Below are 23,534 nucleotides of genomic sequence, written 5' to 3'. Positions count from 1 at the left end.
GGGTTCCAGCTCGGAAGGGTTCAGAATTTTCTCCGTAGGACCCAGAAGATTATCCGCGAATTCTACCACCTAATTAGCTCCCGGGGGCTCAGAATTCATTGATTATCTCATCTTCTTCAACTAATCACACTACGAAAAAGCGCACCTACTATCTATACAATTCTCCATCACCATAAAAAAACCTTATGTTTACCACTATATTTAAATATATACCTACTAGAAAAATAATTTAAATGATTCAATATACATTCCCCTACTACTATAAATTAAATTTAAGTCGAAATATCTATTATATAGCTTTAGAATATATACTTAATATAATATATATTTACTCTTACCTAACGTAGAACACTAATACTCCTTCCTTAATAATATCAGCTAAAATTTTATTTATTTATATTTTCTATATTAATATCTTCTTCTTCCTCTATCATTTCCCGTCACGTCTATTTTTTCTTTATATATACTTAATATATAATTATTATATCTCTATTAATTAACCTTAGACTAGGACTAACTCGATAGGACTTCGATAACCTAGAAGTTCTCTATACCCCGAATCCGTACCCCGTAACTAGCTAGGCTTATAGTACGCGAAAGCCTATATTCTAATTCCGACGTATATTATATATACTTAACTTATATAGGCCCTATATAAGATCCTAACCCTAGATAGAGGCCCTATATCTAATATAGAGCTATAGTAGCGGGTAATAAACGATACGATATTAAAGCGGGTAATATAGTTACTAATATACCCCCTAATACTATATATATTCTTAATAAAGAGAATATCGGTATCTACGATATCGTTATTAATAGATAGTAGATATATAGGATAATCCTCTTAGAGGGTCCCGCGCTACGCCGTTACCTCCGATAAGAATATCCTAGGGCTAGTATATATCTATATAAGATATATACTTAATATATACTAATAAACTTTTTATTATAGCTATTACGCCTACTCGCTACTAGAAGACGACGCTAGAAATCGCCGCTAGAGAGAATATAATTAAGCGATAGATCCTAATAAAAGGATAGTAATAAGCTAGGTATATATATAAGCCTAGCCGTAAACTAGTAGATAGGAAAGTAGGCTACTAGTGTAACGCCCTCGAGCGGATTACGTAAATAAATATAACCTTAGATATATTAATTATATACTAACCTTATATAGGAGCTAAAATCCTAACTTTACTATTAAGTACGGTACCCGCTTCTATCGCTATATATAGCCTAATACCCCTAGATCTAGCTATCGTAGCTATCGAGTAAGTTAATAACCCTAATATAAGTGTAATATATACTAAATATATATAGCGTAGCCCTAAACCCCCTATAAACCCTATTCCCTTCCGTGGATTTAGCGCGGTTATCCGAACTACCGATAAAGTTAAAAAGGCCCCTAAAGTTAGAGAGGAGGAATACGAAGAATATAAAGAATATAAGGGGTAGAAGGAAGATAAAGAAGATAAGGAATATAAGGAAGAGTCTAAGGGAGAGGATAAGGAATACGAGGAAGAGTCCGAGGGAGAGGATAAGGAGTCTAAGCCTAAGTCTAATAGCGAGAACGACTTAGCCTAATCGATATATATATTACTATAGCCTTTACTTTAAGTCTTAAATATAATTTTAATATACTTAATATATAATAAAAAACGCTAAAATCGTTAAAAAAATTAAAATATATCTAATATTTAATAGATTTTAACCTTATAGCCTCGATATATATACTTAATATATAATAAAAAACGCCTAAAACACTAGAAAAAATCGAAATATATCTAATATCTAATATATTTAAACCTTATAGACCTAATAAGTATAGTTTATATATATAATATACCGTAAATATATAGATTAAAGGCCTTTTATATATAAAGCAATAATAATACCCTTTATTATATAGGGGATAATAATACCCTTTTATATATAAAGGAATAATAATACTCTTTCGTATATAAAGTAATAGTAATACCCTTTTTTATATAAGTAATAATAATACCCTTTTATATATAAAGCAATAATAATACCCCTTTATATATAAAGTAAGAAGTATTAAGTATAACCCTAACTATAACTATATAAAAGGTCTATCCTATCCCTATTAGATACTATTAAATACTATAGTTTAAATAACTATTCTATCTTACTATTATTACTATCCTATAATTATTATTAGAAAAATAGCTAATAACCCCTATATATATAGACTAACCCGAGGTTCATTTAATAACCCTTAAGTCGCTATAACGGTAAACCCTTACCTAATATTTAGATATACTTATAGTAGGTTTATTCTATATTTAATATACTTTAAATATATACTAACTATATTGTTACGGTATTTCTTTGTTATACTATTTTACCTTAGGCTCCCTTTCTCTTAGACGGAGGAGACCCCTCCGAATACCCCACGATGTCGGGATAGAACCAATATGATCCGGTCCCGAGAAGCGGGGAACCTAAATCATAAAAGGAAGACACCCATAGGAAAAGGGAAGGCAAGATTTAGTCTTATAACTAATATAGAATCGAATACCCTTCGTTCTAACTACGTATCCCTCTTATATTATTATTCACTTAGTCAATAAGTACTACCTTAATAAATAGTTACCTTAATAATTCTAAATCTTCTTCTTTAACTACCTAAAGAAATGATAACGAGATAGAGTTCACGATCCCGATAGGGTAATAAGGAGATACCTCTATAAGAAAACCCTACTATCTACGAGATAGAGGAGGGAGAGACCTAATCTTTATTAGAACTCTCGGAAGCACCTACTACTACTAGTAGAGATAACCGATAACCCTCCGAAACTACCCCGAATCCTTAGCGAAATAAGGATAATTCTTAAGTGATACTTAAGAAAGAAACCTTCTAAGCCCTTATAATAAGGATCGAATAGCTCGAAAGAGTAGCCGAAACACTAATATACCGTAGCCGGATTTATAGTGATTCACTAAACCTACGTAGTTAGGAAATCCGTTTTAAAAACTCTGACTTTATAGAAGAATTCTCGATCTAAGAAAGAGAAGACTAGTTACTCGGATTACGCCTAGAATTCGAAAGAGCGAGTAAAAAATATAGCACCGAAAAATAAAAGATCCTTAGTACCCTATCCTATATAAATAGGAACTACTAACGACTTTAGTATAACTACCTAGATAAAATACCTTTAACTCTAAGCTAAATTATATAGGGTTCGTAGGCTTACCTTAAGGAATAGACTCTATCCTTAATAAAAAATTCTATAAATATATAAGCCACTATTACTAACTAAATATAAAGGATAATCTAGCGAAACGATTAAGACCCGAGAGACTTTTACTATAAGTTAAATCTCTTAGAAAAACATTTCCTAAAGCAAAGCGAGGAATAAAGAGCCCTTACCTTTTTCTTAAAACTTAATTATAGACTTTAAGCCTATATCTATAAATATAACCTAACTCTTCTAAAAACTTAGGGGGAGATAGTCTCTATTATATTAAAATTTTAGGAGCTTTAAAACTAGAAGACGAAACCTAAACGAAAAGCGACCGAATCGGGATAGGGAGACCTAGATATAAAAAAGAAAAAGAGAAAGTTCGAAAAATATAATAAAAACGAAAACTCCTCCGAAAAAAGAAATCTAAAGGACTTAAGGTCGAAAAGACGCGGAAACCCTATTAATAAAAAGATAGGAAAGAAACTTACCTATTATATCTATTAAAGTAAGGATTACCTTTTAAATAAATATCTAAACGACTCCCCGATAAAGAAAATAAAAGTGTAACTAGTAAAAATAAAAGGATCCTCGACGAAATAGTAGGGAAACGAGAGCGGGTTAGAGTAGATTCCCCTACTCCGACCCCCTAGATCGGAACGATAATACGCTTCTATACTCCGATCTTAGTAGGAAAAATTAAAACCTATATAGACCTAGATAGTTATACGGAAGTCGACCTCGTTAGTTACGAGTTCGTAAAAACTTAAAAACTTTAAAAAGCGAAACTTATACCTCCTATTATTAAAGTAGTAGGACGTAAAGAAGTAATTATATATAGGGTATAGAACGTCCCTATAACTATCACGGATAGTAGAGGAATCACTAGAACGTTTATACGACCTTACGTTACTATCGATAGAGATCTAAGGATTTCGGGTAGTCTAGTACTACTATTAATAATAACCTTAGTCGACTAAAAAATTAATCTCTCTCTACTAAATCGAAAATAGTAGTTTAATACCCTAAACTATAAAGCTATAATACTATACCGGTTTATAAAAGAGTGTAGGAACCGCGTATACGTCTATACCGTAGTAAAAATACCCGAAGAAGTATAGCTCCTATACGAAGAGGATAGGGATATAGAAGAATCTCCTAACTTACCTTCAGAACTATAGGGATTCTATAACGTCTTCTCTATAAAAAACGTATAAACCCTTCCCTTAAATAAGGTTATAGACTATACTATCGATATATTATTAGGAGAAAACCCTCTTTATAGACTAATCTACCCCTTATCCTAAAAGGAACTAAAAGAACTTCGGGAGTATATCGATAAGAACCTAGAAAATAGACGAATCCGACTATCTAAAAGTCCCGTAGGAGCACCGATCCTCTTTATTCTAAAAAAGGATAGCGGATTACGTCTCTACGTAGACTACCGGGGGCTAAATAAAATCTTAGTTAAAAACCGGTACTTATTACTACTTATCTTAGAAATTCTAGACTGATTAGCGGGAGCTAAATAGTTTAGTAAAGTCGATATCTAAGATACGTATTACCGAATTCGTATTAAGGAAGGAGATAAGTAGAAGACTATATTTCGCACTCGATATAGGCACTATAAGTATATAGTTATACCGTTTAGACTAACTAATACCCCTACTATATTCTAAAGTTATATCTACGACGTACTAAGAGACTACCTTAATATAATCTATATAGTATATCTCGACGATATACTAGTGTTTTCTCCGATAAAGGAATCTTATATGAAATACCTCCGAAAAGTTCTCGAAAACCTTAGGAGAGCTAGCCTATACGTAAAGGCCTTAAAGTGTATATTCTATTAGGAAGAGGTAGAGTTCCTAGGATTTATAGTAGGTTCGAAGGGCGTCTCTATAGACCCCCGAAGGGTAGAATCTATTAGAAACTAGGAACTCCCTAAAAGCTATTATAATATCTAAGTGTTTATCGGATTCTATAACTTTTACTATCGGTTTATACCGCGGTTTTCGTAGATTATACTCCTATTAACTTCCTTACTAAAAGGGTTAAAAAATAGAAGAAAACCCGGATAAGTCTAGCTTAACGTCTATAAAAGACTTACGTTTCGCCGTCTAATTATAGCGTTTTAGTTACCGATACTACTATACTATTTCGACCTAGAAAGGGATACGCGATTAGAAACTAATACTTCTAATAAAGGAATAGGAGGGATTATATCCTAAAAGGATAAAGATAGGAAATAGTACCTTATAGCCTTTTAGTCCCGAAAGTTTAGTAGGGCTAAACTTAACTATTCTACCCCGGATTAAGAACTATTCGCTATCGTTTACTCGTTTAAATATTAGCGACACTATTTAGAAGGAAGTATCCGACCTATAGAAGTTCTATCCGATTATATAAATTTATAGACTTTTATAAAGTAGCTAAAGCTAAATAGAAGATAAGCGAGATAGTATATATTCCTATCCCTATATAACTTTTTTATTAAATATAGACTAAGAAAAATAAATCCTATAGATATATTATCCTAAAAAGTAGATCTAAAACTAGGGGACGCCTTAGTAGAAGATCTACTTAGACCGTTATATAATAGAATCGTTACTAGAACACTACCGAAACGGAGTGTTACTATAGCTAAATCGCTAAGTATTAGCGATTTATATACTAGTAAATCCTAGTTTAATCTAGAACGGACTAGTATAAATAGCGACGAAGCTAGTATAGAAGTAGCTAACTAGGCTATATAGGAAGAGTTAGATTACGACTAACGGATACCCTATAAAACGGTTAAATATACGTACCGAAACTAATCCGTATATATATAGGAAGTATAACCGGACCTCTAAAACCTAATCGAGAAAATCTAGGATAGCGATCCTAAGATACGCCGCCGAAAACTTACTATTTCCTAGTCGAAACTAAGTAATAAAGGTTAAGGCGTTAATCTATATAGTATTATAAGGTATAAAGAAAGACTCTATATCCCCGCGGGGGGAGAACTTAAGGAAAAAACTCCTTAGTCTTTATTATAATAATACCCTAGCGGGACATTTTAGTAAATATAGAATATTAATATTACTATAAAGATATTTCTACTAGTAAAATATATACTAAGATATCGCGGAATACGTATCCGAATATATAGTATATTAAGGAAACGTAGCTCCGAGGCATCGGCTATATAGCGTGCTCGGAACACTACCGATTTCTACTCGACCCTTCGCTAAATTATCGATAGATTTTATTATAGGATTACTACCTATAATTTATAAAAACGATATAATAGATAGTATCCTTATTATTATTAATAGGATAATAAAATAGGCTCTATTTTTTACCGTTTCTATATTAATTAACGCCTCCGAGCTCGTAAAGCTTTTCTATATAGAAGTAGAACTTCGCTATAGACCCCTATAGGGTATTATATCTAATCGAGGCCCTATATTTACTAGCAAATTTTAGTCTTAACTATACTACGAAAGTAAGGTAAAACTATACCTTTCTACTACGTTTTACCCCTAAATAGATAGTTAAACCGAGCGTATAAATCAAACGCTAGAATATTATCTTAGATATTTTATTAATATAGAGTAACTTATATAACTAAAACTACTACTAATAGTATAATACGCCTATAATAACTCGCCTAATATAACTATAGGCTACTCTCTATTTATAGCTCTTATAAGCTATAAGCCTAACTTTCGTATACGTTCCGAGGACGAAACGTATAAAAAGGAGGTCCTAGCCGTAACTAAAAGAATCGAGATTCTAAAAAAGTTACGGGAAGATATAACGGAACGATAGCGAAAAGCTTCCGAATTATCCGCGAAACGATTTAACTCCGTTTATAAACCTATAGTATTTAAAAAAGGCGATTTAGTAGGGTTATTAATAAGAAACCTAAAGTTTAAAGTCTACACTAAGAAACTAGCCCTAAGATATATTAGACCGTTATAGGTCCTAAACCCTATCGGATCCTAAGCGTACCAGTTAAGTCTCTTAAACTAATACGATAAGATATATAACGTATTCTATATCTCTCTTCTAGAACTATAGAAGGAAGAAAAGTCCGAAACCTTACTAATACTAGAACTTAAAGAGTCCGATAAATAGGAAATTAAAAATATTAAAGATAAGAGGCTATTTAATAAGGAGAGACACTTCTTAGTAAAATAGAAGGGTTAGCCTACTAAATATAACTAATAGATCCTAGAAGAAAATATAGGAAATATAAAAGAAGCTATTAAGTCCTTTAGAAAACTTAAGGAAAAGAAGAAGAAAGCTTAAAGTATATAGTCAAATTTAATACCCTATTAATAAAAAGAAGATAATAGATCTAGATCGAAACGAGCCCGTTTCACTATCAAAATACCTCCGAGATATTATAGAAGAAATAACCTTTAAAAACGAGAAAATAGAATAATTCCGGAAACTATACCGAATATATAACGAACCTATAGCGTATCTAGTACGATTAGAAAGCTAGTCTAGACACTAAGGGAAAGTATAGGGCTTATATCGGTATCTTAACTACTTATAATAATCGCTATTATTAAATCCCTAATAAACGAATACTTCGCGGCGTTCTATAAGGTATATCCCGAATCCCTATAGCGGATAAAGTAGCGAATAGAAACGTCGTAGGCCTTCCGCTTAGCTAGTATAGCTAAAAGACTAGGGTAAGGTAAAGGGGTTAGACCTCGAGAAGAGAGGAACCGTTTATAAGCGTTAGCGATATCCTACCGATTCGTTAGGGAAACATACCTAAAAGGGAGAAGGTAATACTTATAATAGGAGTCTTCTTTCGAGATAGGGGGAAACTATAAGTAGCTCGATAACTATAGATTAACGTAGAAAAGTTAGAGATTAACCTACGGATCCTACTCTTAATAATAGCCCGGATAGTAGGCCTATAGAAAAATCGGGACCTATTAACCCTATCCTATTTTATATAGTTAGGGCGATCCTCTAGCTTTTTAAAAAATTAGGTAGACTATTTAATAATTAAGGTTAGATCTATAGCGTTACCGGTAATACCACTCGGAACCTATACGATTAGGGTCCGATACTAATAAGAAAGGCGAACGAATCTATACTAAGTTATATACCCGTCGTTTCTCTATATAATACTAGTAAGAAATAGAACTAATAGTCTTAGATTTATACTTAACCTTAAGGGGTTTATCGGTAACCTACTTCTTCTTAGCTATATATAAATAGGTAATATACTAATTTAAGCGATATTAGATAGGACGATTTCGTTTTAGGCGCGTAGAAGAACCGGAGTTTCGAGTACGATAAGTAGTCCTAATAGGACCTATACGAGGAGGAGTCGATAACGGATCTACGTCGGAATAGTTATAAACCTTAGATACTATCTTAGAAGTAGCCGAAAGAGAAGAGGGTATAGACTAGTCTATAGGCGGGTCGTTAATAGGAATTATACTACGACCCCGACTATAACTACGACCGCGACCGCGACTACGACCTTACGCTATAATAAAGGAAGGTTCCTATAGAAATAAATAGGACTCGTAAAAAGATAAGACGATAAGATATAAGGGGATTACCTATAAAATACACGAGGAACTATATATAAATAATAACGAAATAACGTAAAGAAAGAAAAGATTATAGTTAGAAAATTAAAATAAATTCCTCTTTTATTCTAGGCTACCTTTATTATAAGGAAGGAACTACGTATATAGTACCTTCCCTTTTATCGAGGAGAATAAGTCACGAACCTCCTACACTCGTTAATCCCGAAAGTATTAAGTAGGATCGTTCCTATAGCTTCCCTAAATATAGCTATAAAAGTATTAGAAACGGACTCTAAATACCTCTATTTCGTAATAGTCTAATAAGTATATCCTATATCCCTAAGGAGTAGACTTAAAAGTCTACCCCGATCTAATAGAGTTAAACTACGACTATTAAGTATAGTCTATATATTAGCCTAACGACCGTTCGTAAACTCGTTATAATTCGCTTAAAATAGCTAGACTATTATTAGAAGACGAATCGTTAACGAAACGGTTATAAAATACTTATAACTTATATTTTCTTCGTATCTACTAAATTCTAATACGAATAGTAACTAATAACCGCCGCGTTAAACGCCTAGGCTAAATTATACGAACTCTTAGCGATTTCCGTATAGATCTACTCCGATAACTCTATTTTATTATCTAAGAGAACCTTTAAAAATTTTAAGATAGTAGAAAAATCCTAAGTATCCCTTATTATACTAACGGGTACCTATATAGGATAAGTACGGATCTATTACGATAAAAGCCCGAAAACGTACTATATTATAAGTCTTCTTATCTATATAATATCGCTCGTAAAAGATAGACGCGATCGTATTATACTAATAAGAGATAGAGAAAACCTCCCCTTCGGTAGTATTAAAGGACTTTAAGTCAGAACGTAAGTAGCTTAGGCACTAGACTAGTTCTAGTTCCGGTACTAGATCGCTAATATCCCGCCCGTTAGCTACTACTACGGCTATACTAACGAGGCTCTATAAAATAGAGAAAGGAATAAACTCAATAGGAACCCTTCTTACCTTATAACTTATACTTCCCTTTATTTAACCTAAAACCCCGGGACGGGTTTTATAGAGAAGGGGGGATAGTTATTACGGTATTTCTTTATTATACTATTTTGCCTTAGACTCCCTTTCTCTTAGACGGAGAAGACCCCTCCGAATACCCTACGATATCGGGATAGAACTAATATAATCCGGTCCCGAGAAGCGGGGAACCTAAATCATAAAAGGAAGACACCTATAGGAAAAGGGAAGGCAAGATTCAGTCTTATAACCAATATAGAATCGAATACCCTTCGTTCTAACTACGTATCCCTCTCGTATCATTATTCACCTAGTTAACAAGTACTGCCTTAACAAACAGTTACCTTAACATATATATAGGACTAATCCTTAATAATAACCCGGGCTAGAAGCTAGTAGCGTATTATACTATAATAGCTACTAGTATCCTAAGATATAATATTAAAGTAGCGGATATCTAAGCTACCCCTCCCCTAAACTAAGCTATCGTACTAAATAAAGAGAATATCGGTATATATAATATTATTATAAATAGGTAGTAGATATATAGGTTAATATTCCTAGATAGCCCGGCTATACGCCGATATTTACGTTAAGATTATTCTAGCGTAAGTAAGTTATTCCTTTTATATATACTTAGTATATACTAACTTTTATTAATATAGCTACTATACCTAACCGCCGATAGAAGACTTAGGACTAAATAATTACCGTATAAAATGTAATTAAGCGATAGGTTCTTACTCGTAGTTAGTAATAGGTAAGTTATCTCTATAAGCCTAGCCGCGGCCCTAAGAATGATTTAGTTAGATATTAGTATAACGCTTTAGAGCGTATTACGTAAGTTAAGATATAATTTCTATTTATAAGGATATATACTAACTATATAAATAGTGCGACTAATACTTAATTTACGGCTCGATTTAGTTAACGTTTCTATCGGTTTCTAACACCGCCTACCCTAGGATCTAGTTAACGCCGACGTAGAGTAAGTATATAACCCTCCTATATTTATTTAATATTTACTAATAATCTATATAGTATAGGGCGGATATCCCCCTAGTCCCTTTTCCTAGGTTTAGTACTATAACTACCGCTCTTATAGTACCCCCCGTACTAGCACCCCCTATACTAGCACCCCCTATACTAGTACCCCCTATATTAGTACCCCCTATACTAGTACCCCCTATACTAGTACCCCCCGTACTAGCACCCCCCGTACTAGCACTAGCTACCCCTATAACTATCTCTACGCCTAAAATAGCTACTATACCTACTATACCTATTACGTCTACCCTAGGACCTAGAGGTAAAAAGAGAGGTAGAGAAGAGGAGGAGGAGGAGGAGGAGGAGGAGGAGGAGGAGGGAGAAGAGGAGGGAGAAGAGGAGGGAGAAGAGGAGGAGGAAGAGGAAGAGGAGGAGGAAGAGGAGGAGGAAGGAAGACCGAAAAAAAGGGTAAAGAATTAGTGGATTTTAAACTATATACTTATATTATTTAATATCTACTTAGTATATACTAAGTATATACTAAGTAGATATTTATATTAGATCTACTAAGTATATATAGAGTATAAGGTTAAAATAAGATCAAAATATATATAATATTTTAATATATAGAGGAAATTTCTAAATTAGCTACCCTCGCCTAGCTATAGATATAGTATTTCTTTCTCCTTTTCTATAACTTAAATTCTAGTATACCTCCTTAGAGTTATAAGTTCCTATTCTAGCTCTTTCTCTCGAGTCTCTTCGATACTAGGTATCGGGGTTTAATAAGATACTTATAGAGTTAGCGTCTAAGAATCCCTAGGAGATAGAGCTCGAGTGCTAGACCGCGCGGTATATAGCGTAGTATACTCACTTCCTTTAGTTAAATAGACCGAAGAAGCCCGAGATAGTATAGTATAGTTTAGCGGCTATATTAGAGGATAGCGTTAATTATAGCTATTATAGGGATTATACTAGAAGTATAAATTCTTAATACGCCTCTCTATAGCTACGCGATTTCGTTTATCTAAATAATAGTTAGTATACGTTTATTATATACTAGATATATATTTAATAAACCTTTCCTTAAAACACCCTTCGTAATTTTCTTAGCTAGGTTCTAGTTCCTTTATAAGGTAGGAAGGCCCTAAATAGTCTTAATATAAATCTTATCCTTAATATTAATAGCGTATTACCTTAATCTAACTAATATATTAGCCTTATATAAACTATATAAAGAATATAAACTTACTTAAGGATTATAGGTAATAATACTTACTTTCGATCTATTACTTTATTCTCCTAATAATAGCTACTTTTATAGATCCTAGTATAGCGTCTAGTATTTAGCTACTAATAGATAGGAATTCTTAAAGCCTTAGGTAATATACCTATAAAAACCTAGCCGGTTAATTTATAGTTAAACTAATACTTAGTCTCTAGCTATATTTTCTTAGCTTCCTCTATAATTTTAAAGGCTTCCTACTTCGAAGGTAACTTATAGATACGATCGATTATAGTAGATACTACGTAATTAGGATATCTCTATATAAATATACGTTTTATATATATATAGTATATAATAAGTATATATTATAAATACTCTAACTATATCTAACGAGAGTTAAGACCTATAAGGTAATCGCTAAACCCTAGTAGAATAAATTAGGAATTAGTAAATATATAGCGTATAAATAATATACCTAGGGCTTACTTTAAATATATATTAATAGTAATAGTCCGAATACCTTCGTTAGTATAATCCTAAGAATTATATTAATATAACTATCGGATAGGCCTTTATCCTATATTTCTAAGGATCTTAAAAAGCTTCTTAAAAAGAATCTAATAGTATTTACGGCTTTCAGCGTTAATTAGAACCTAAGTATATATTTTAATTACTAAAAAAATTAATAACTTAATTAATTATAATCGATATAGAAGTTTCTACTTACGTTTAGCTACCTTATTCTATCTAATAAGAGAGAAGACCTTAGTCTACCCCTATACTATTTTAAAAGTAAGATCTATTTTAATATACTATATATATTAGAAAAGCTTAGCTTATCTATATATATAGTATATAATAAGGAAGTGGCCTTTATCCTTATCTAGTATATAGATTTTACGAATAAACTACTTATCTATATCCTTAGTCTTATCGAGTTCGAATTCACGATATATACTAGCTAAGTAAGTTCCTCTAGGAAAATAAAGGATCTTCTACTTAAGAATTAAAGCGGCGATCCGATCGGTAATATTAAGATAGCTATAGATAGTCTTACTTAAAGGTCTAGTATCTCGAAGAGTAAGCTACCTAAATTACGAGGATTATATAAATTTGCCTATTATCGTTAGTAAATACTAGGATTAGGGGAAAGTAATATATACGGGGCGTAATATTTAGGATATCCTATAAGAGAAGTATAGATATAATCTCTTAGGCGATATAAGATAGTAACTTTATTAGTAGCGGTAGGAAATAACGATAATATCCTCGACTAACGAGGAGATAATACGGGTATCGATCCTATAAGACTAGTATATAGAGATTAAACCTAGCCTTATAAGGAACTACCTTTAGCCTACCTATACTATTAGAGTAGATAGAGTCTAGTATATAGTTAGTATATATTAAGTATATAGAAAGAGAACTATACTATAAATATTAGTTCTCCCTACCCGATACTAGATAAAATAATAGTTATTTTTACTAACGTTACTTATCTTACGACCTAGTATTCTATAAAGAACTTCTAGGTAGTACTTATTAACCTATACGATAGCTATAGGAACCTAGTAGGATATATACTAATAGTATACTACGGTTTTAAAGGGATAACTAATATATATAGTACTATTAGTTACCTATATAGTTAGGCTAGTACCCTTATAAGTTCTCTCGGTTTTAGATAACTTATAAGGAGCGGGGTATATATTCTATACTATTAGAAAACTAAAGAAAAATCTAAGTTAAATATAAGTTTAGTATATACTTAGTAGAGAGAAGGTATAAACGAGGTAGAGCTTACTTCCTTATTTTCTTACGGAGATCCTTAGACGCGGTACTTTTATAGTAAGGCTTTATAGCCTTAGCCTAAAGTTTAGTAAATATCTTTAGCTTAACCCGGTTATACTTATTATATAGAGCGATAATATCCCGATAAGCTTAAGTATAGCACCGAATACTAGAGTAAGTATAGGCTCTATAATATAATTTTAACGCGGGATCTTTTAGGGTATTTCTAAGGAAGGTTATATAGATTACGCGTATTAAAGTTCCGTTTATCGTAATCGAGAATTAGTACTATACGATTTTAGTTAGCCTTATATCTAGTATATATTAAGTATATATTAAATATATATTAGATATAATTTCTTTAAATACTATATTAATATTCGCCGCGGTATACTCCTTATCGTAAAGAGGATTCTTTCGTACGTAAATAATATATAGAATACTATTATAAGTAATATTAGGGTAGTCTAAGAACGTAAGGTAGTCTTAGATTTCTATAATCTCGATAAGTATCCTCCTAGTTCCGTTAATTAGGATTCTATCTTCTATATCGTATACTATAGATAGGAGTATAATATAACCCTCTAGGTAATTAAGATTCTCCTAGTTCCTACTAGATTGCCTTAATAAATATTAGACGCTAGCACGTTCGCTTTAACCGCTCTAGTTAATAAAATTAAGTTAATATATATTAAATATATATTTAAATAAAAAAGAAAATAAGATAACTAATATAGGTTAAAGAAAAGACGATTTATTAAAGTTAGGCATCCGTATTAGCCCTATTTCTAGCTTATAGGTCTATAATAGGGAGAGATAGAGACTCGTAACGTTATATAGAGGATATAGGTAAAGGATCTATAGTTAAAGTATTAGATAGTACGGAGTTAGTAGGATTATGGTAAGAGATAAGGGTAGGTAGGTATAGATAGGGGTGTCGGTACGTAGTGTATAGGAAAAAAAGTTAAATAAAAGAATTTATAATTAAATCTAATTATATAATTGATAAGTTCTAAGTCCTACTTAGGTTCCACCCTTTATAGGGGGTCAGAATTCAAGGCTGACATAATAGGTTTCTGAGTCCTACGGAGAAAATTCTGGACCCTACCGAGCTATATACCCCGCTCCGACTCAGTGAGCTGCTCAGATATATTCACGTGACTCAACAGTGAGATCCCATAAACGCTCACTGAGCACTCAGTGAGTCTGATTGGATGCTCGCTGATTACTCAGAGACCGCTTAGAGTCCTCTAATGAGCACTTAGTCTAATTCAGAGTATACCCAAATGACCTGGTCCAGGAGACCGATTTAGTCATTCTGTTGAAAGTGATGATGCTTTTCTACTGCCCAAAAGGCTTCGATGGTCGCCGTACTCGAGACTACTAGGTACCTAGCCTGCAAAAGCTGCGGGCTCGGATACAGTGACCAAAACCCGCCCTTTTTGCGGGGCGTAGGCATGAGCCTGAGTAAACACCATCAATAAAATGCAACACGCTAACTACGTCACGTGTATGTTTTTGCTTATCCGGAGTATACGATTAGGTCACCTGACAGGTTTTGGTATAATACATGTAATCCAGCAAAATTTCGCTCGTAAACTTTCATAACCGTAATTGCGTCCACCATAACAACTCTTTCCATTTCTGTTCTTCCAAGGTTTTTTTCCCTTGACAACCTCACCTTTCTGTTACTTGACAATGGAAGCTCGAACTTCAAAGAGAAAGCAGGAGTTTTCCCCTGGTGCAGTTGCGTCTAGTATCAGTCTTCCTATTGCTGTACCACCACTGCCGCTAGCCGGTCCCACATTCCAAAACCCCACCGTCATTGACCAGTGATAACGACTCCACCTCGAAGTGACCAAAATACCTTCACAATGAGAGACGAGAGAGATATATTAGATCTGTACGCAACCGACTACCAACCTGTTTGGGCTGCAGGAATTGAATTCCCCGGTGTCATTCCAGAAGAGATATCACAGTATCTATATGAGGATGGCGAGCAGGTCTCCTTGTTCATCGGACCGTTGTCAAGCCTTTTTTGGCTTGAGGGGGTGGAAGAGCTCGAAGAGCTCATTCGCGATCCCGCATATGTTCTTACAGATGAGTACCGTTCGATCCCACAGGGTTCTCCGCGTCTTTGGATTGTTTCAATTTTGTTTGAAGAAGGGAAGATACCAGCAACATTCATGGACAAGATCTATGAAGAACCTGTCCGACGCCATGCTTCCACGCTTTCTTATGCCAGCTCTATTCCCCCAAATCTCACAACAACTCCTACTCAAAACAGGTTTCAAGATGTCTTCCCCTTTGCGCACCTCCAATCTTTTCCGCCAACGATTTCTTGCGTTAAGACAAAACTGAAGGGAAAGAAGAACAACCGTGATGAAAATTACATTGATTTGATGAATACATTCATCAATTCACTTGGCGGCAATCTTCTTTACAAGGGCTTATCACGTCCGTCAATAGTCAGCCTAGCCTCACTCTTCGCGCCCCTCGTCTCCTCATACACGCTTCAGAACGAGTTCGGACCCGGTTTATACGCTACTTCCTCACTCAAGTATGCGTTGGACTATGCTGGCCCAGATGGGGTCATTTTGATTTTCAAGGATGTTGACTTCCGTCCGTTGGTTAAGATTGATTTGGCCGGCGAAGACTGGCGAACTACGGTGGACTATTGGACCGGGGCGACGATTTCAAATGTTTCTGAGCGTGTACCAGTACTGTGGGAGCGATCCGATATCTTGCAAGGCCAAATCTCCGTCAAAGATCTGAGGTCCAAACAGAGGGTTCCCGGACCAGATTCCCAGGTTGTGGGAGTCAGCTATGCAGGCTTGAATGCATTTGCATCTGCTTTGCACATGATCATTTGGCTAGACAGTTCGCGATGAGAGAAGTTCGTTGCTTCATGTCATCTTGTTTTCAATTGTCTAGCTAGATCCGGGCTCTTATTCTTATCCAAGGAGCGGATCGTCTCTGTCGACCTGGTGTGGTTGTGGCTTTTGCTTGTGATATTATTTCCTCTATCGCTGTTGCGTGAAAGCCTATAGCTGGTGGAACTATAATGATATTATAATGTCTAGTCTAATGATAATATACGGCTCAGGTCATATGACCAGCCATAGCCTGATATGTGCCCCCTCCTGAAGGTGGCTGCCGTCTTCGGTAGTAAGTAATGGCATACAAATCGTAAAATTATGATAGGAAACGGACGAAGGTTTAGTCTGTCGCACAACCCGGGGTTGGGTCGAGATAGGTATCGGACCCGGACCCGGACCCAACACAGGGGCCCCAATGGTATTTGATAGTTTGGGTTTGCGGTGGCACAAAAAAGGTCTAGAGCTCCTAGGAAGTCCTCTCGGACTTCAGCTAGGATGAGTTATTTTCTGATTGCTAGTTTCAATACGTTAGAGTACGTTAGACAAATAAGGGGACGCAAATTTCGTTATAGGCAGCTAGATCACCCCAGTAGACATAATCGATTAGTCTAGAATATTTTTGCGGATACCTAGGTCGCCAGAGCTGAAGTGGTATTCCTAGGAGCAAGCGGGCAGGCAACAAGAGCGATAAACCAGTGTTATTCAAGCAAAATACAAAAGAATTGAAAAATAAGAATTAAACACTAAACTAGATTTATAAACCACTCAATTAGGGGTTTCTGAGATATTCCTAGATATTGTAGAACCAAAAATTGAGGGCTGGATATTTTCCGCAACTATATAGAGACGGTATTGTAGAATGCGCGACTCGGCGAGTTAAATAGTAGTATAGCCGCAGAATAGTAATACCAATGAATGTAGCCCCACTATCAATTTGCCTCTTAGCTGGAGGCGAAATAACCAGGATCGACCGCCAAATTGATGACGCCAGCCTTTTGTTGAGGGGACGACGGTCAAGAGTCCTTGTGAACAACTGCATTTGGATGGGGCTAGCGTGGTGCATTTTATTGAGGTGAGCTGCTGACTTAGCTGCTCCCTACGCTTCGCTCCGGTGAGCAAAGTCTTGAGCTTATATAATAATCAGGTCGTGCTTAGTGAGCTAGTCAGAACACTCAGGTGACGCTCAGTGAGCAAAAAGCGGCAAGGACTGAGCACTAAGACGGAAATGGAAAGCCAAGAAGTGGCATAGGAAATCAAGTACATAGGTACTACATGAATGATAGAGTAAGGTTTAGTGTTGCAGACCGGACTATTCAGGAACCGCATTACTCGTACTCCGTACATTAATCGGCCCAAGGTTGCACTTGATGGCCATTTCCATGGACGCGAGCGCTAACAAGATCCCCGGGGCTGCTCAGATCGGGACGCAACCGTGGTTCGCATTACCCTTACCGTGGTCAACGCACTGGTCCCATGGTTCAGGCGAATACCTTGTGTCGTCACTTCCAAGGTTCATTACTCCGTGCTTCGTAAGGAGTAGAGTACATGCCATGGAATGTACATGTATGCAATGTATGTGGCTTTCAAAGGACTCCGTACATTACTCCAACCTCCATACGGAGTACTCCGTAGAGTTCAAACCAAGAGCCATTGGCGCTTACGGAGTATTGACAGCTAGCCGAAGCTAGGGAGATGCGACTACTGCACACCATTTTCACGGTTAATCTCTTGAACTCCGAGTATCTGGAGTTCACCATATTATAGATTGATCCCACCATAACCACGCACACTGTACGGAGTATGGGTTTAATCTATTAAAATTATCTTAGACCAATAAAGAAAGAGAGCAAAAAAGCGCGATCTGAGCTTCTGTTCTGGGAGGCTAATAATGACGATCGTCCGAGGTGTCCACTCCATGAGCATTCGAAACAACCGGTGCAACCCCCTATTTTTTTTTTCGTTCGAAAGCGTACCTTCTGGCACTTTTGGCACCTGGGTTCAGCTTTTGGGTATTATTCCTATTTATGAAGTACATATTACCATGTACGAAGTACGGCGGACTCCATAATCCGTACGGAGTACTCCGTACGCTTCGGTTCTTTGGCACATGCGGTGATCAGCCCTCGGGACTCGAGCCCTTTTTTAATGGAATTCTTTTTAGCACAGAAGCTGGGATGGCCGCAAGGGATTTGAGATCAATATATGGGCAATTAATATGGAATCCACACCTTGTGCTCCGTACGGAGGACGGAGTACGCGCACACAAATCACCTGTACTCCGTATAGTCCTTGTCGTCACCGTGGATGTATCATACCCCAAAGCTTTGGGTAGCTGGCCCTCGTATGTTGTAGTACTTCGTGATGGGCTCTCTCTCCATTTGTGCCTGAACATACCCAGAGAGACCCTAGGGTATAACGGAACTACCACATAAATGAATCTTCCGAATGATTTAATAAAATCCACCTTAGGGATTCCCCAAGTGTCCAAAGTGGTCAAACCCTCTCATCTAAGGCTCAAGAGTCAGAGACCCGCCTCCCCCAGACTAAGAGAAACTACCTGTTCGTATCTCACCTCCTCTTTTCCCTTTCCACCCTCTCATCTGGCCTTTCCTTCTTCCCTTTGGGCCATTTTTTCCTTTTGGTTTTATGTTTTTTTTTTTTTGTTTCTTTGATTCTGTTCTTTGGGGGTAACTTCTCCCCCCTTTTTCGAATCGGGATCCCCGACCGGTGCTTCCCGTCTTTTTCCTCCCCCTCGCGCCCCCTGTCCCGCCCCCTCAGTACCCTGTCTTCGATGATGTCCAGCGACTGTTGTCGCAATTGAATTTGACTCCAGTTGATCGGGTCCGCAATTGCGCCTGAGACATTTGTGACCGCGTTTGCTGTTCTCGGATAACGTGCGACCCCGAACCCGAAGTCGTGGGTCTGGACAGAGGGGGACTCTGGAGTACTGCAGTGCAGGTATCTTTAGCGTTCCTTTCGTTTTTCGAGAAACTAGTTGTTTTTCGACGCGTCTTTGCACCTGCAGAAGCTCGTGGCCCGGTGTCCTAGGTGATATTCAAGCCCCATCCAACGGTTTCTGCGCGATTGGTGGTAAGGCTGTTCCTCCCCCCATTCCTCCGATCGATCTTCTCCTGTCATTTGCTTGGCCGCCCCCCCATTCCTGGTTTTAAAACGGCACATTTTTCACGATAGGAATCTGGGGAAGACCCAAGCTGACGGGTAGCTCAATATCTACAGATTGCGCTTTGAATCGTCATCTGGCGAGTGCGACCGGTCGCCCCAACCCCCCGACTTTCGCCCAACATTCCCAGAAGGACGTTGTGCTCCCTGGCGTCAATTGGACCAATCGCAACTGCTACCAGAATTGCTCAGCGCCCGCAGAAGCTGCCTCGGATCGTCGCACAGCGAGTCTCATAAGACTTTGCGGATCTACTACACGAAGGTAAGCTGCTGCGATGCAAATCGCCCCAAAGGGCGTGCCTATCTTATGCCGAACCGTTCCATTTGGTAAATAGCGTGCTAATCCCAGAACAGCCGTTTCTGAGGCCGGTCCCCGAACAGCTTCCTCGGCTATGAGCACTTCTCATCCGCAGGCCGTGCCACTCCCAGCTCATGTTTCACCGCTATCAACCAGCACATCATCACCCGCTCAGAAGAATGCACGCACAGCCTATCCCGACATGTTAGGCACACCACCGGTTCCTCCCCCGAGGACCTCTTCCACGCACCACAGTCGCCGCAGTCCAAATGGAACATCTACAGAGAAGACAAGTAGCTCCCGGCAAGGAAAGAGCAGGTCTGATCGGAAAGAGAACCGTGATCGTACGCGCGACGACCGAAATGGCAGGTCACGGAGGCACCAACCTGAGGAGACCTCCCGTGATGTACAACAGTCAAGGACGGCCCCACCGGCTGCGGAGTCGGAAATGGAAAGTGTTTCTGGACACGGAGATCCGGTAAAAGAACCGAGCGCAGTTATCAACTCCTTGTTGATTAGCGATCCTCTTGTGGACCAAGAGAGAGAACAAGTGCGACAAGCTGGCACAGAACATGCCTCTTCATCTGGATTCGGTGCAGCTGGTAGCGACGGTATGGAGGAAGCTCGTGGGCCACGAAGTCGGCATGATTATAACAACGGCAACGTCATAAAGCGTAAGGAAACCACTTTTGGCTCATATATTCTCGGGCAAACCCTCGGTGAGGGCGAGTTCGGAAAGGTAAAGCTGGGATGGAAGCGCGACGGCACTCTCCAAGTAGCCATCAAGCTCATTCGGAGAGACACCTTGGGAACCAACCCCAGTCGGCTACCAAAAATCTACCGAGAAATTGCCATTTTACGCGAGTTGGCACACCCCAACATTGTGCGTCTCCATGAAATGGTGGAAACCGACCGTCACATCGGAATCATCATGGAATACGCGTCGGGAGGTGAACTGTTCGACTATATCTTGAATAACCGGTATCTGAAGGACAATTCCGCGCGTCGCCTGTTTGCCCAGCTAATCTCTGGAGTTGGCTATCTGCACAAGAAGGGTATCGTGCATCGTGATCTCAAGCTGGAGAACTTGCTTCTCGACCGGAATCGCAACATCATTATTACGGACTTCGGTTTCGCCAATACGTTCGACCCAGTGGATCCATTAGACGAGGAGATTGAGTATAACCTGACCAACAAAGAATATGTCAAACGGAAGAAGCTAGACAAGATTGGCAGCAATGGGTTACGGCGAGGTGATCTCATGCAGACCAGCTGTGGCAGTCCTTGCTACGCAGCGCCCGAGCTTGTCGTGAGCGATTCTTTATACACTGGCCGGAAAGTGGACGTGTGGAGCTGCGGTGTGATTTTGGTATGTTCACTTGCCGCTTGCTTGATTTTGCATCAATTAATTTTTGTGAAATGCAGTACGCTATGTTGGCAGGATATCTGCCTTTCGATGACGACCCAGCGAATCCAGATGGCGACAACATTAATCTTCTCTACAAATACATTGTCACTACTCCTCTCACATTCCCGGAATATGTCACACCACATGCTCGTGATCTCTTGAGGCGGATATTGGTTCCCGATCCCCGAAAGCGTGCAGACTTGTTCGAGGTTGCTCGCCATAGCTGGCTCAGCGAATTTTCGAATATTGTGTCTCATATCACTAGCAGTACGACGAACGTGGTGGACATTGCGAACACGACGATCCCATCTGGTAAGCACGGCTTTCTGCAAGTGATAAGGCTTCAAGTTACTCACATCCGTTTACAGAAACCCAAAAAGAAGCACCGCCTCTTGCCCGTAGTGCTTCGGTACGTGAACCATCGAAGACACACCAGAACAATGTTCCGGCCGTTGGGGGGTTGAACCACCATGCTGGAGATGTCTCCCAAGACCCGCCAACCGAAAAGTCCAGGACACCTCGCGATGCCAAGCGGAGGACGGTACAAGTCGAATACGTGGCTCCTCAATCACAAACGACGCGAGGAGAGCCTCCCGTGGAACCGTCTGCATCACGCAGCCGAGTTCCCATTGCAGCCGAGGCCCAAATTGCCGCTTCGGTGCAACCGCCAACAGAGCCAGTCCACCATACTGCAGAAGTACCGGCACTCAACCTCAACAAGCCGCTTCCTGGACACTTCCCACGCTCGACCTCAGATAATGCAGCACTTACTGGATCTCACATGGCTACGGTGCAACAAGCCCCCCGGCCAGCTACTGGTGGATCTATGAACTCCTTTGGCAACACTGGTCGTTTGCCTTCACGTGGCTCCTATGGTCAACCGGTGGCTCCTACTGTCACCGCAACTAATACAGAAGGCAGCCTGGCACAGCCCAAGAGCCGACAATTTGCTCTCGCACAAGACTCCGCACATGCATCTAATACATCTATTGGTCTCCCAAGCACCCATAGCCAACAATTGCCTTCGACATTCAACACAACCCCTCGACAAGAGCCGCCAAAGGGCCACAAGAGATCCAATACTGTTTCAAGTCTAGGCGAGAAGCTTTTCGGTCGTTCAGGTTCGATCTTGGGTGGCCGTACACAGTCTAATGCTGGACGCACAAAGCAAGATAAGCGTTATCCCCCTGTCAGCATGAAGGATCCTCTCGCAAAAGAGAATTCCAGAATGTCGACGGATTCCCGCCATTCTATGCAATATCCTCACAACCGCAAGGCAAGTGAGTCTGGTGTGGAAAGCCGTCCTCGGCGATTCTCATTGCTTCCGCAATCGTTCTCCTTCCGTGGTTTCTCCAATGCTCGAGCCTCGACTCCCGAAGAAATCACCCAGACCCCTCGCCCGGTCGATTCCCGTGCCCCACAACGGCCCGTAACGGGCCCTACGAGCCCCACCCAGAGTCGTGCTCGTGCGACAAGCTATGGTACTCAAGATGCCATGGGTGTAGTTAACGAGCGACCTGGTGAGGATAATCAAACCGAACCTGAGCCACAGCCACTCAGCTACGAGGCGCAGATTGATCAACAATTTGCGGATCTCGGATCTCAATTTGATAGCCAGAACGATTCCTTTGGGGTACCCTCGGCCGAGCAAGTCTATCAAAATTCCGCAGATCAATACTCAGGTTCCCAAAAGCACCGGTCTAAGCCGAACTATTATGATGATTACAATAGTCCGTATGACAGTGTTCCGAGGCAGTCAATGCAGGTTGCTCGAACAGGACGCGGGCCGGGTGTTTTGCAGAAGAACCATCGCAAATTCGCGGACGCTTACGAGTATGAGCGCGATGGATCCCATCATTCTGGCAGCTCTGGGGCAGCACGCAAAGTCATGGATTTCTTCCGAAGACGTGCCAAGTCTCGTGCTGGCGATGACCGTTGATCTTATCAGCGTGGCCAATCAATCAA

At 38.6% G+C, this 23,534-nt stretch overlaps 3 protein-coding genes across 3 annotated transcripts; all 3 read left to right on the top strand.

The window, feature by feature from the left end:
• Positions 1–10,595: 10,595 nt before the first annotated feature.
• Positions 10,596–11,265, top strand: N7457_009602 (uncharacterized protein; the record flags this gene model as incomplete). The annotated part of the gene is made up of 3 exons (XM_057180645.1): positions 10,596–10,603; positions 11,063–11,087; positions 11,116–11,265. The coding sequence occupies 3 exons, from the start codon at positions 10,596–10,598 to the stop codon at positions 11,263–11,265; spliced, it is 183 nt and encodes a 60-aa protein (XP_057029031.1).
• Positions 11,266–15,678: 4,413 nt separating this feature from the next.
• N7457_009601 (uncharacterized protein) lies at positions 15,679–16,695 on the top strand (the record flags this gene model as incomplete). The annotated part of the gene is made up of 1 exon (XM_057180644.1): positions 15,679–16,695. The coding sequence occupies one exon, from the start codon at positions 15,679–15,681 to the stop codon at positions 16,693–16,695; it is 1,017 nt and encodes a 338-aa protein (XP_057029030.1).
• A 3,560-nt stretch (positions 16,696–20,255) lies between these two features.
• Positions 20,256–23,508, top strand: N7457_009600 (putative serine/threonine protein kinase (Kin4); the record flags this gene model as incomplete). The annotated part of the gene is made up of 3 exons (XM_057180643.1): positions 20,256–21,530; positions 21,587–21,881; positions 21,938–23,508. 3 exons carry the CDS (start codon positions 20,256–20,258, stop codon positions 23,506–23,508), a joined length of 3,141 nt encoding a protein of 1,046 aa, XP_057029029.1.
• Between the last annotated feature and the right edge of the window lie 26 nt (positions 23,509–23,534).

The sequence above is a fragment of the Penicillium paradoxum genome (assembly GCF_028828445.1).
Source record: "Penicillium paradoxum strain IBT 22861 chromosome Unknown utg000007l_segment0_segment0, whole genome shotgun sequence".
Taxonomy (NCBI): domain Eukaryota; kingdom Fungi; phylum Ascomycota; class Eurotiomycetes; order Eurotiales; family Aspergillaceae; genus Penicillium; species Penicillium paradoxum.
The sequence above is the reverse complement of the archived record's forward strand: the minus strand, read 5'-3'. Positions and strand labels throughout refer to the sequence as shown.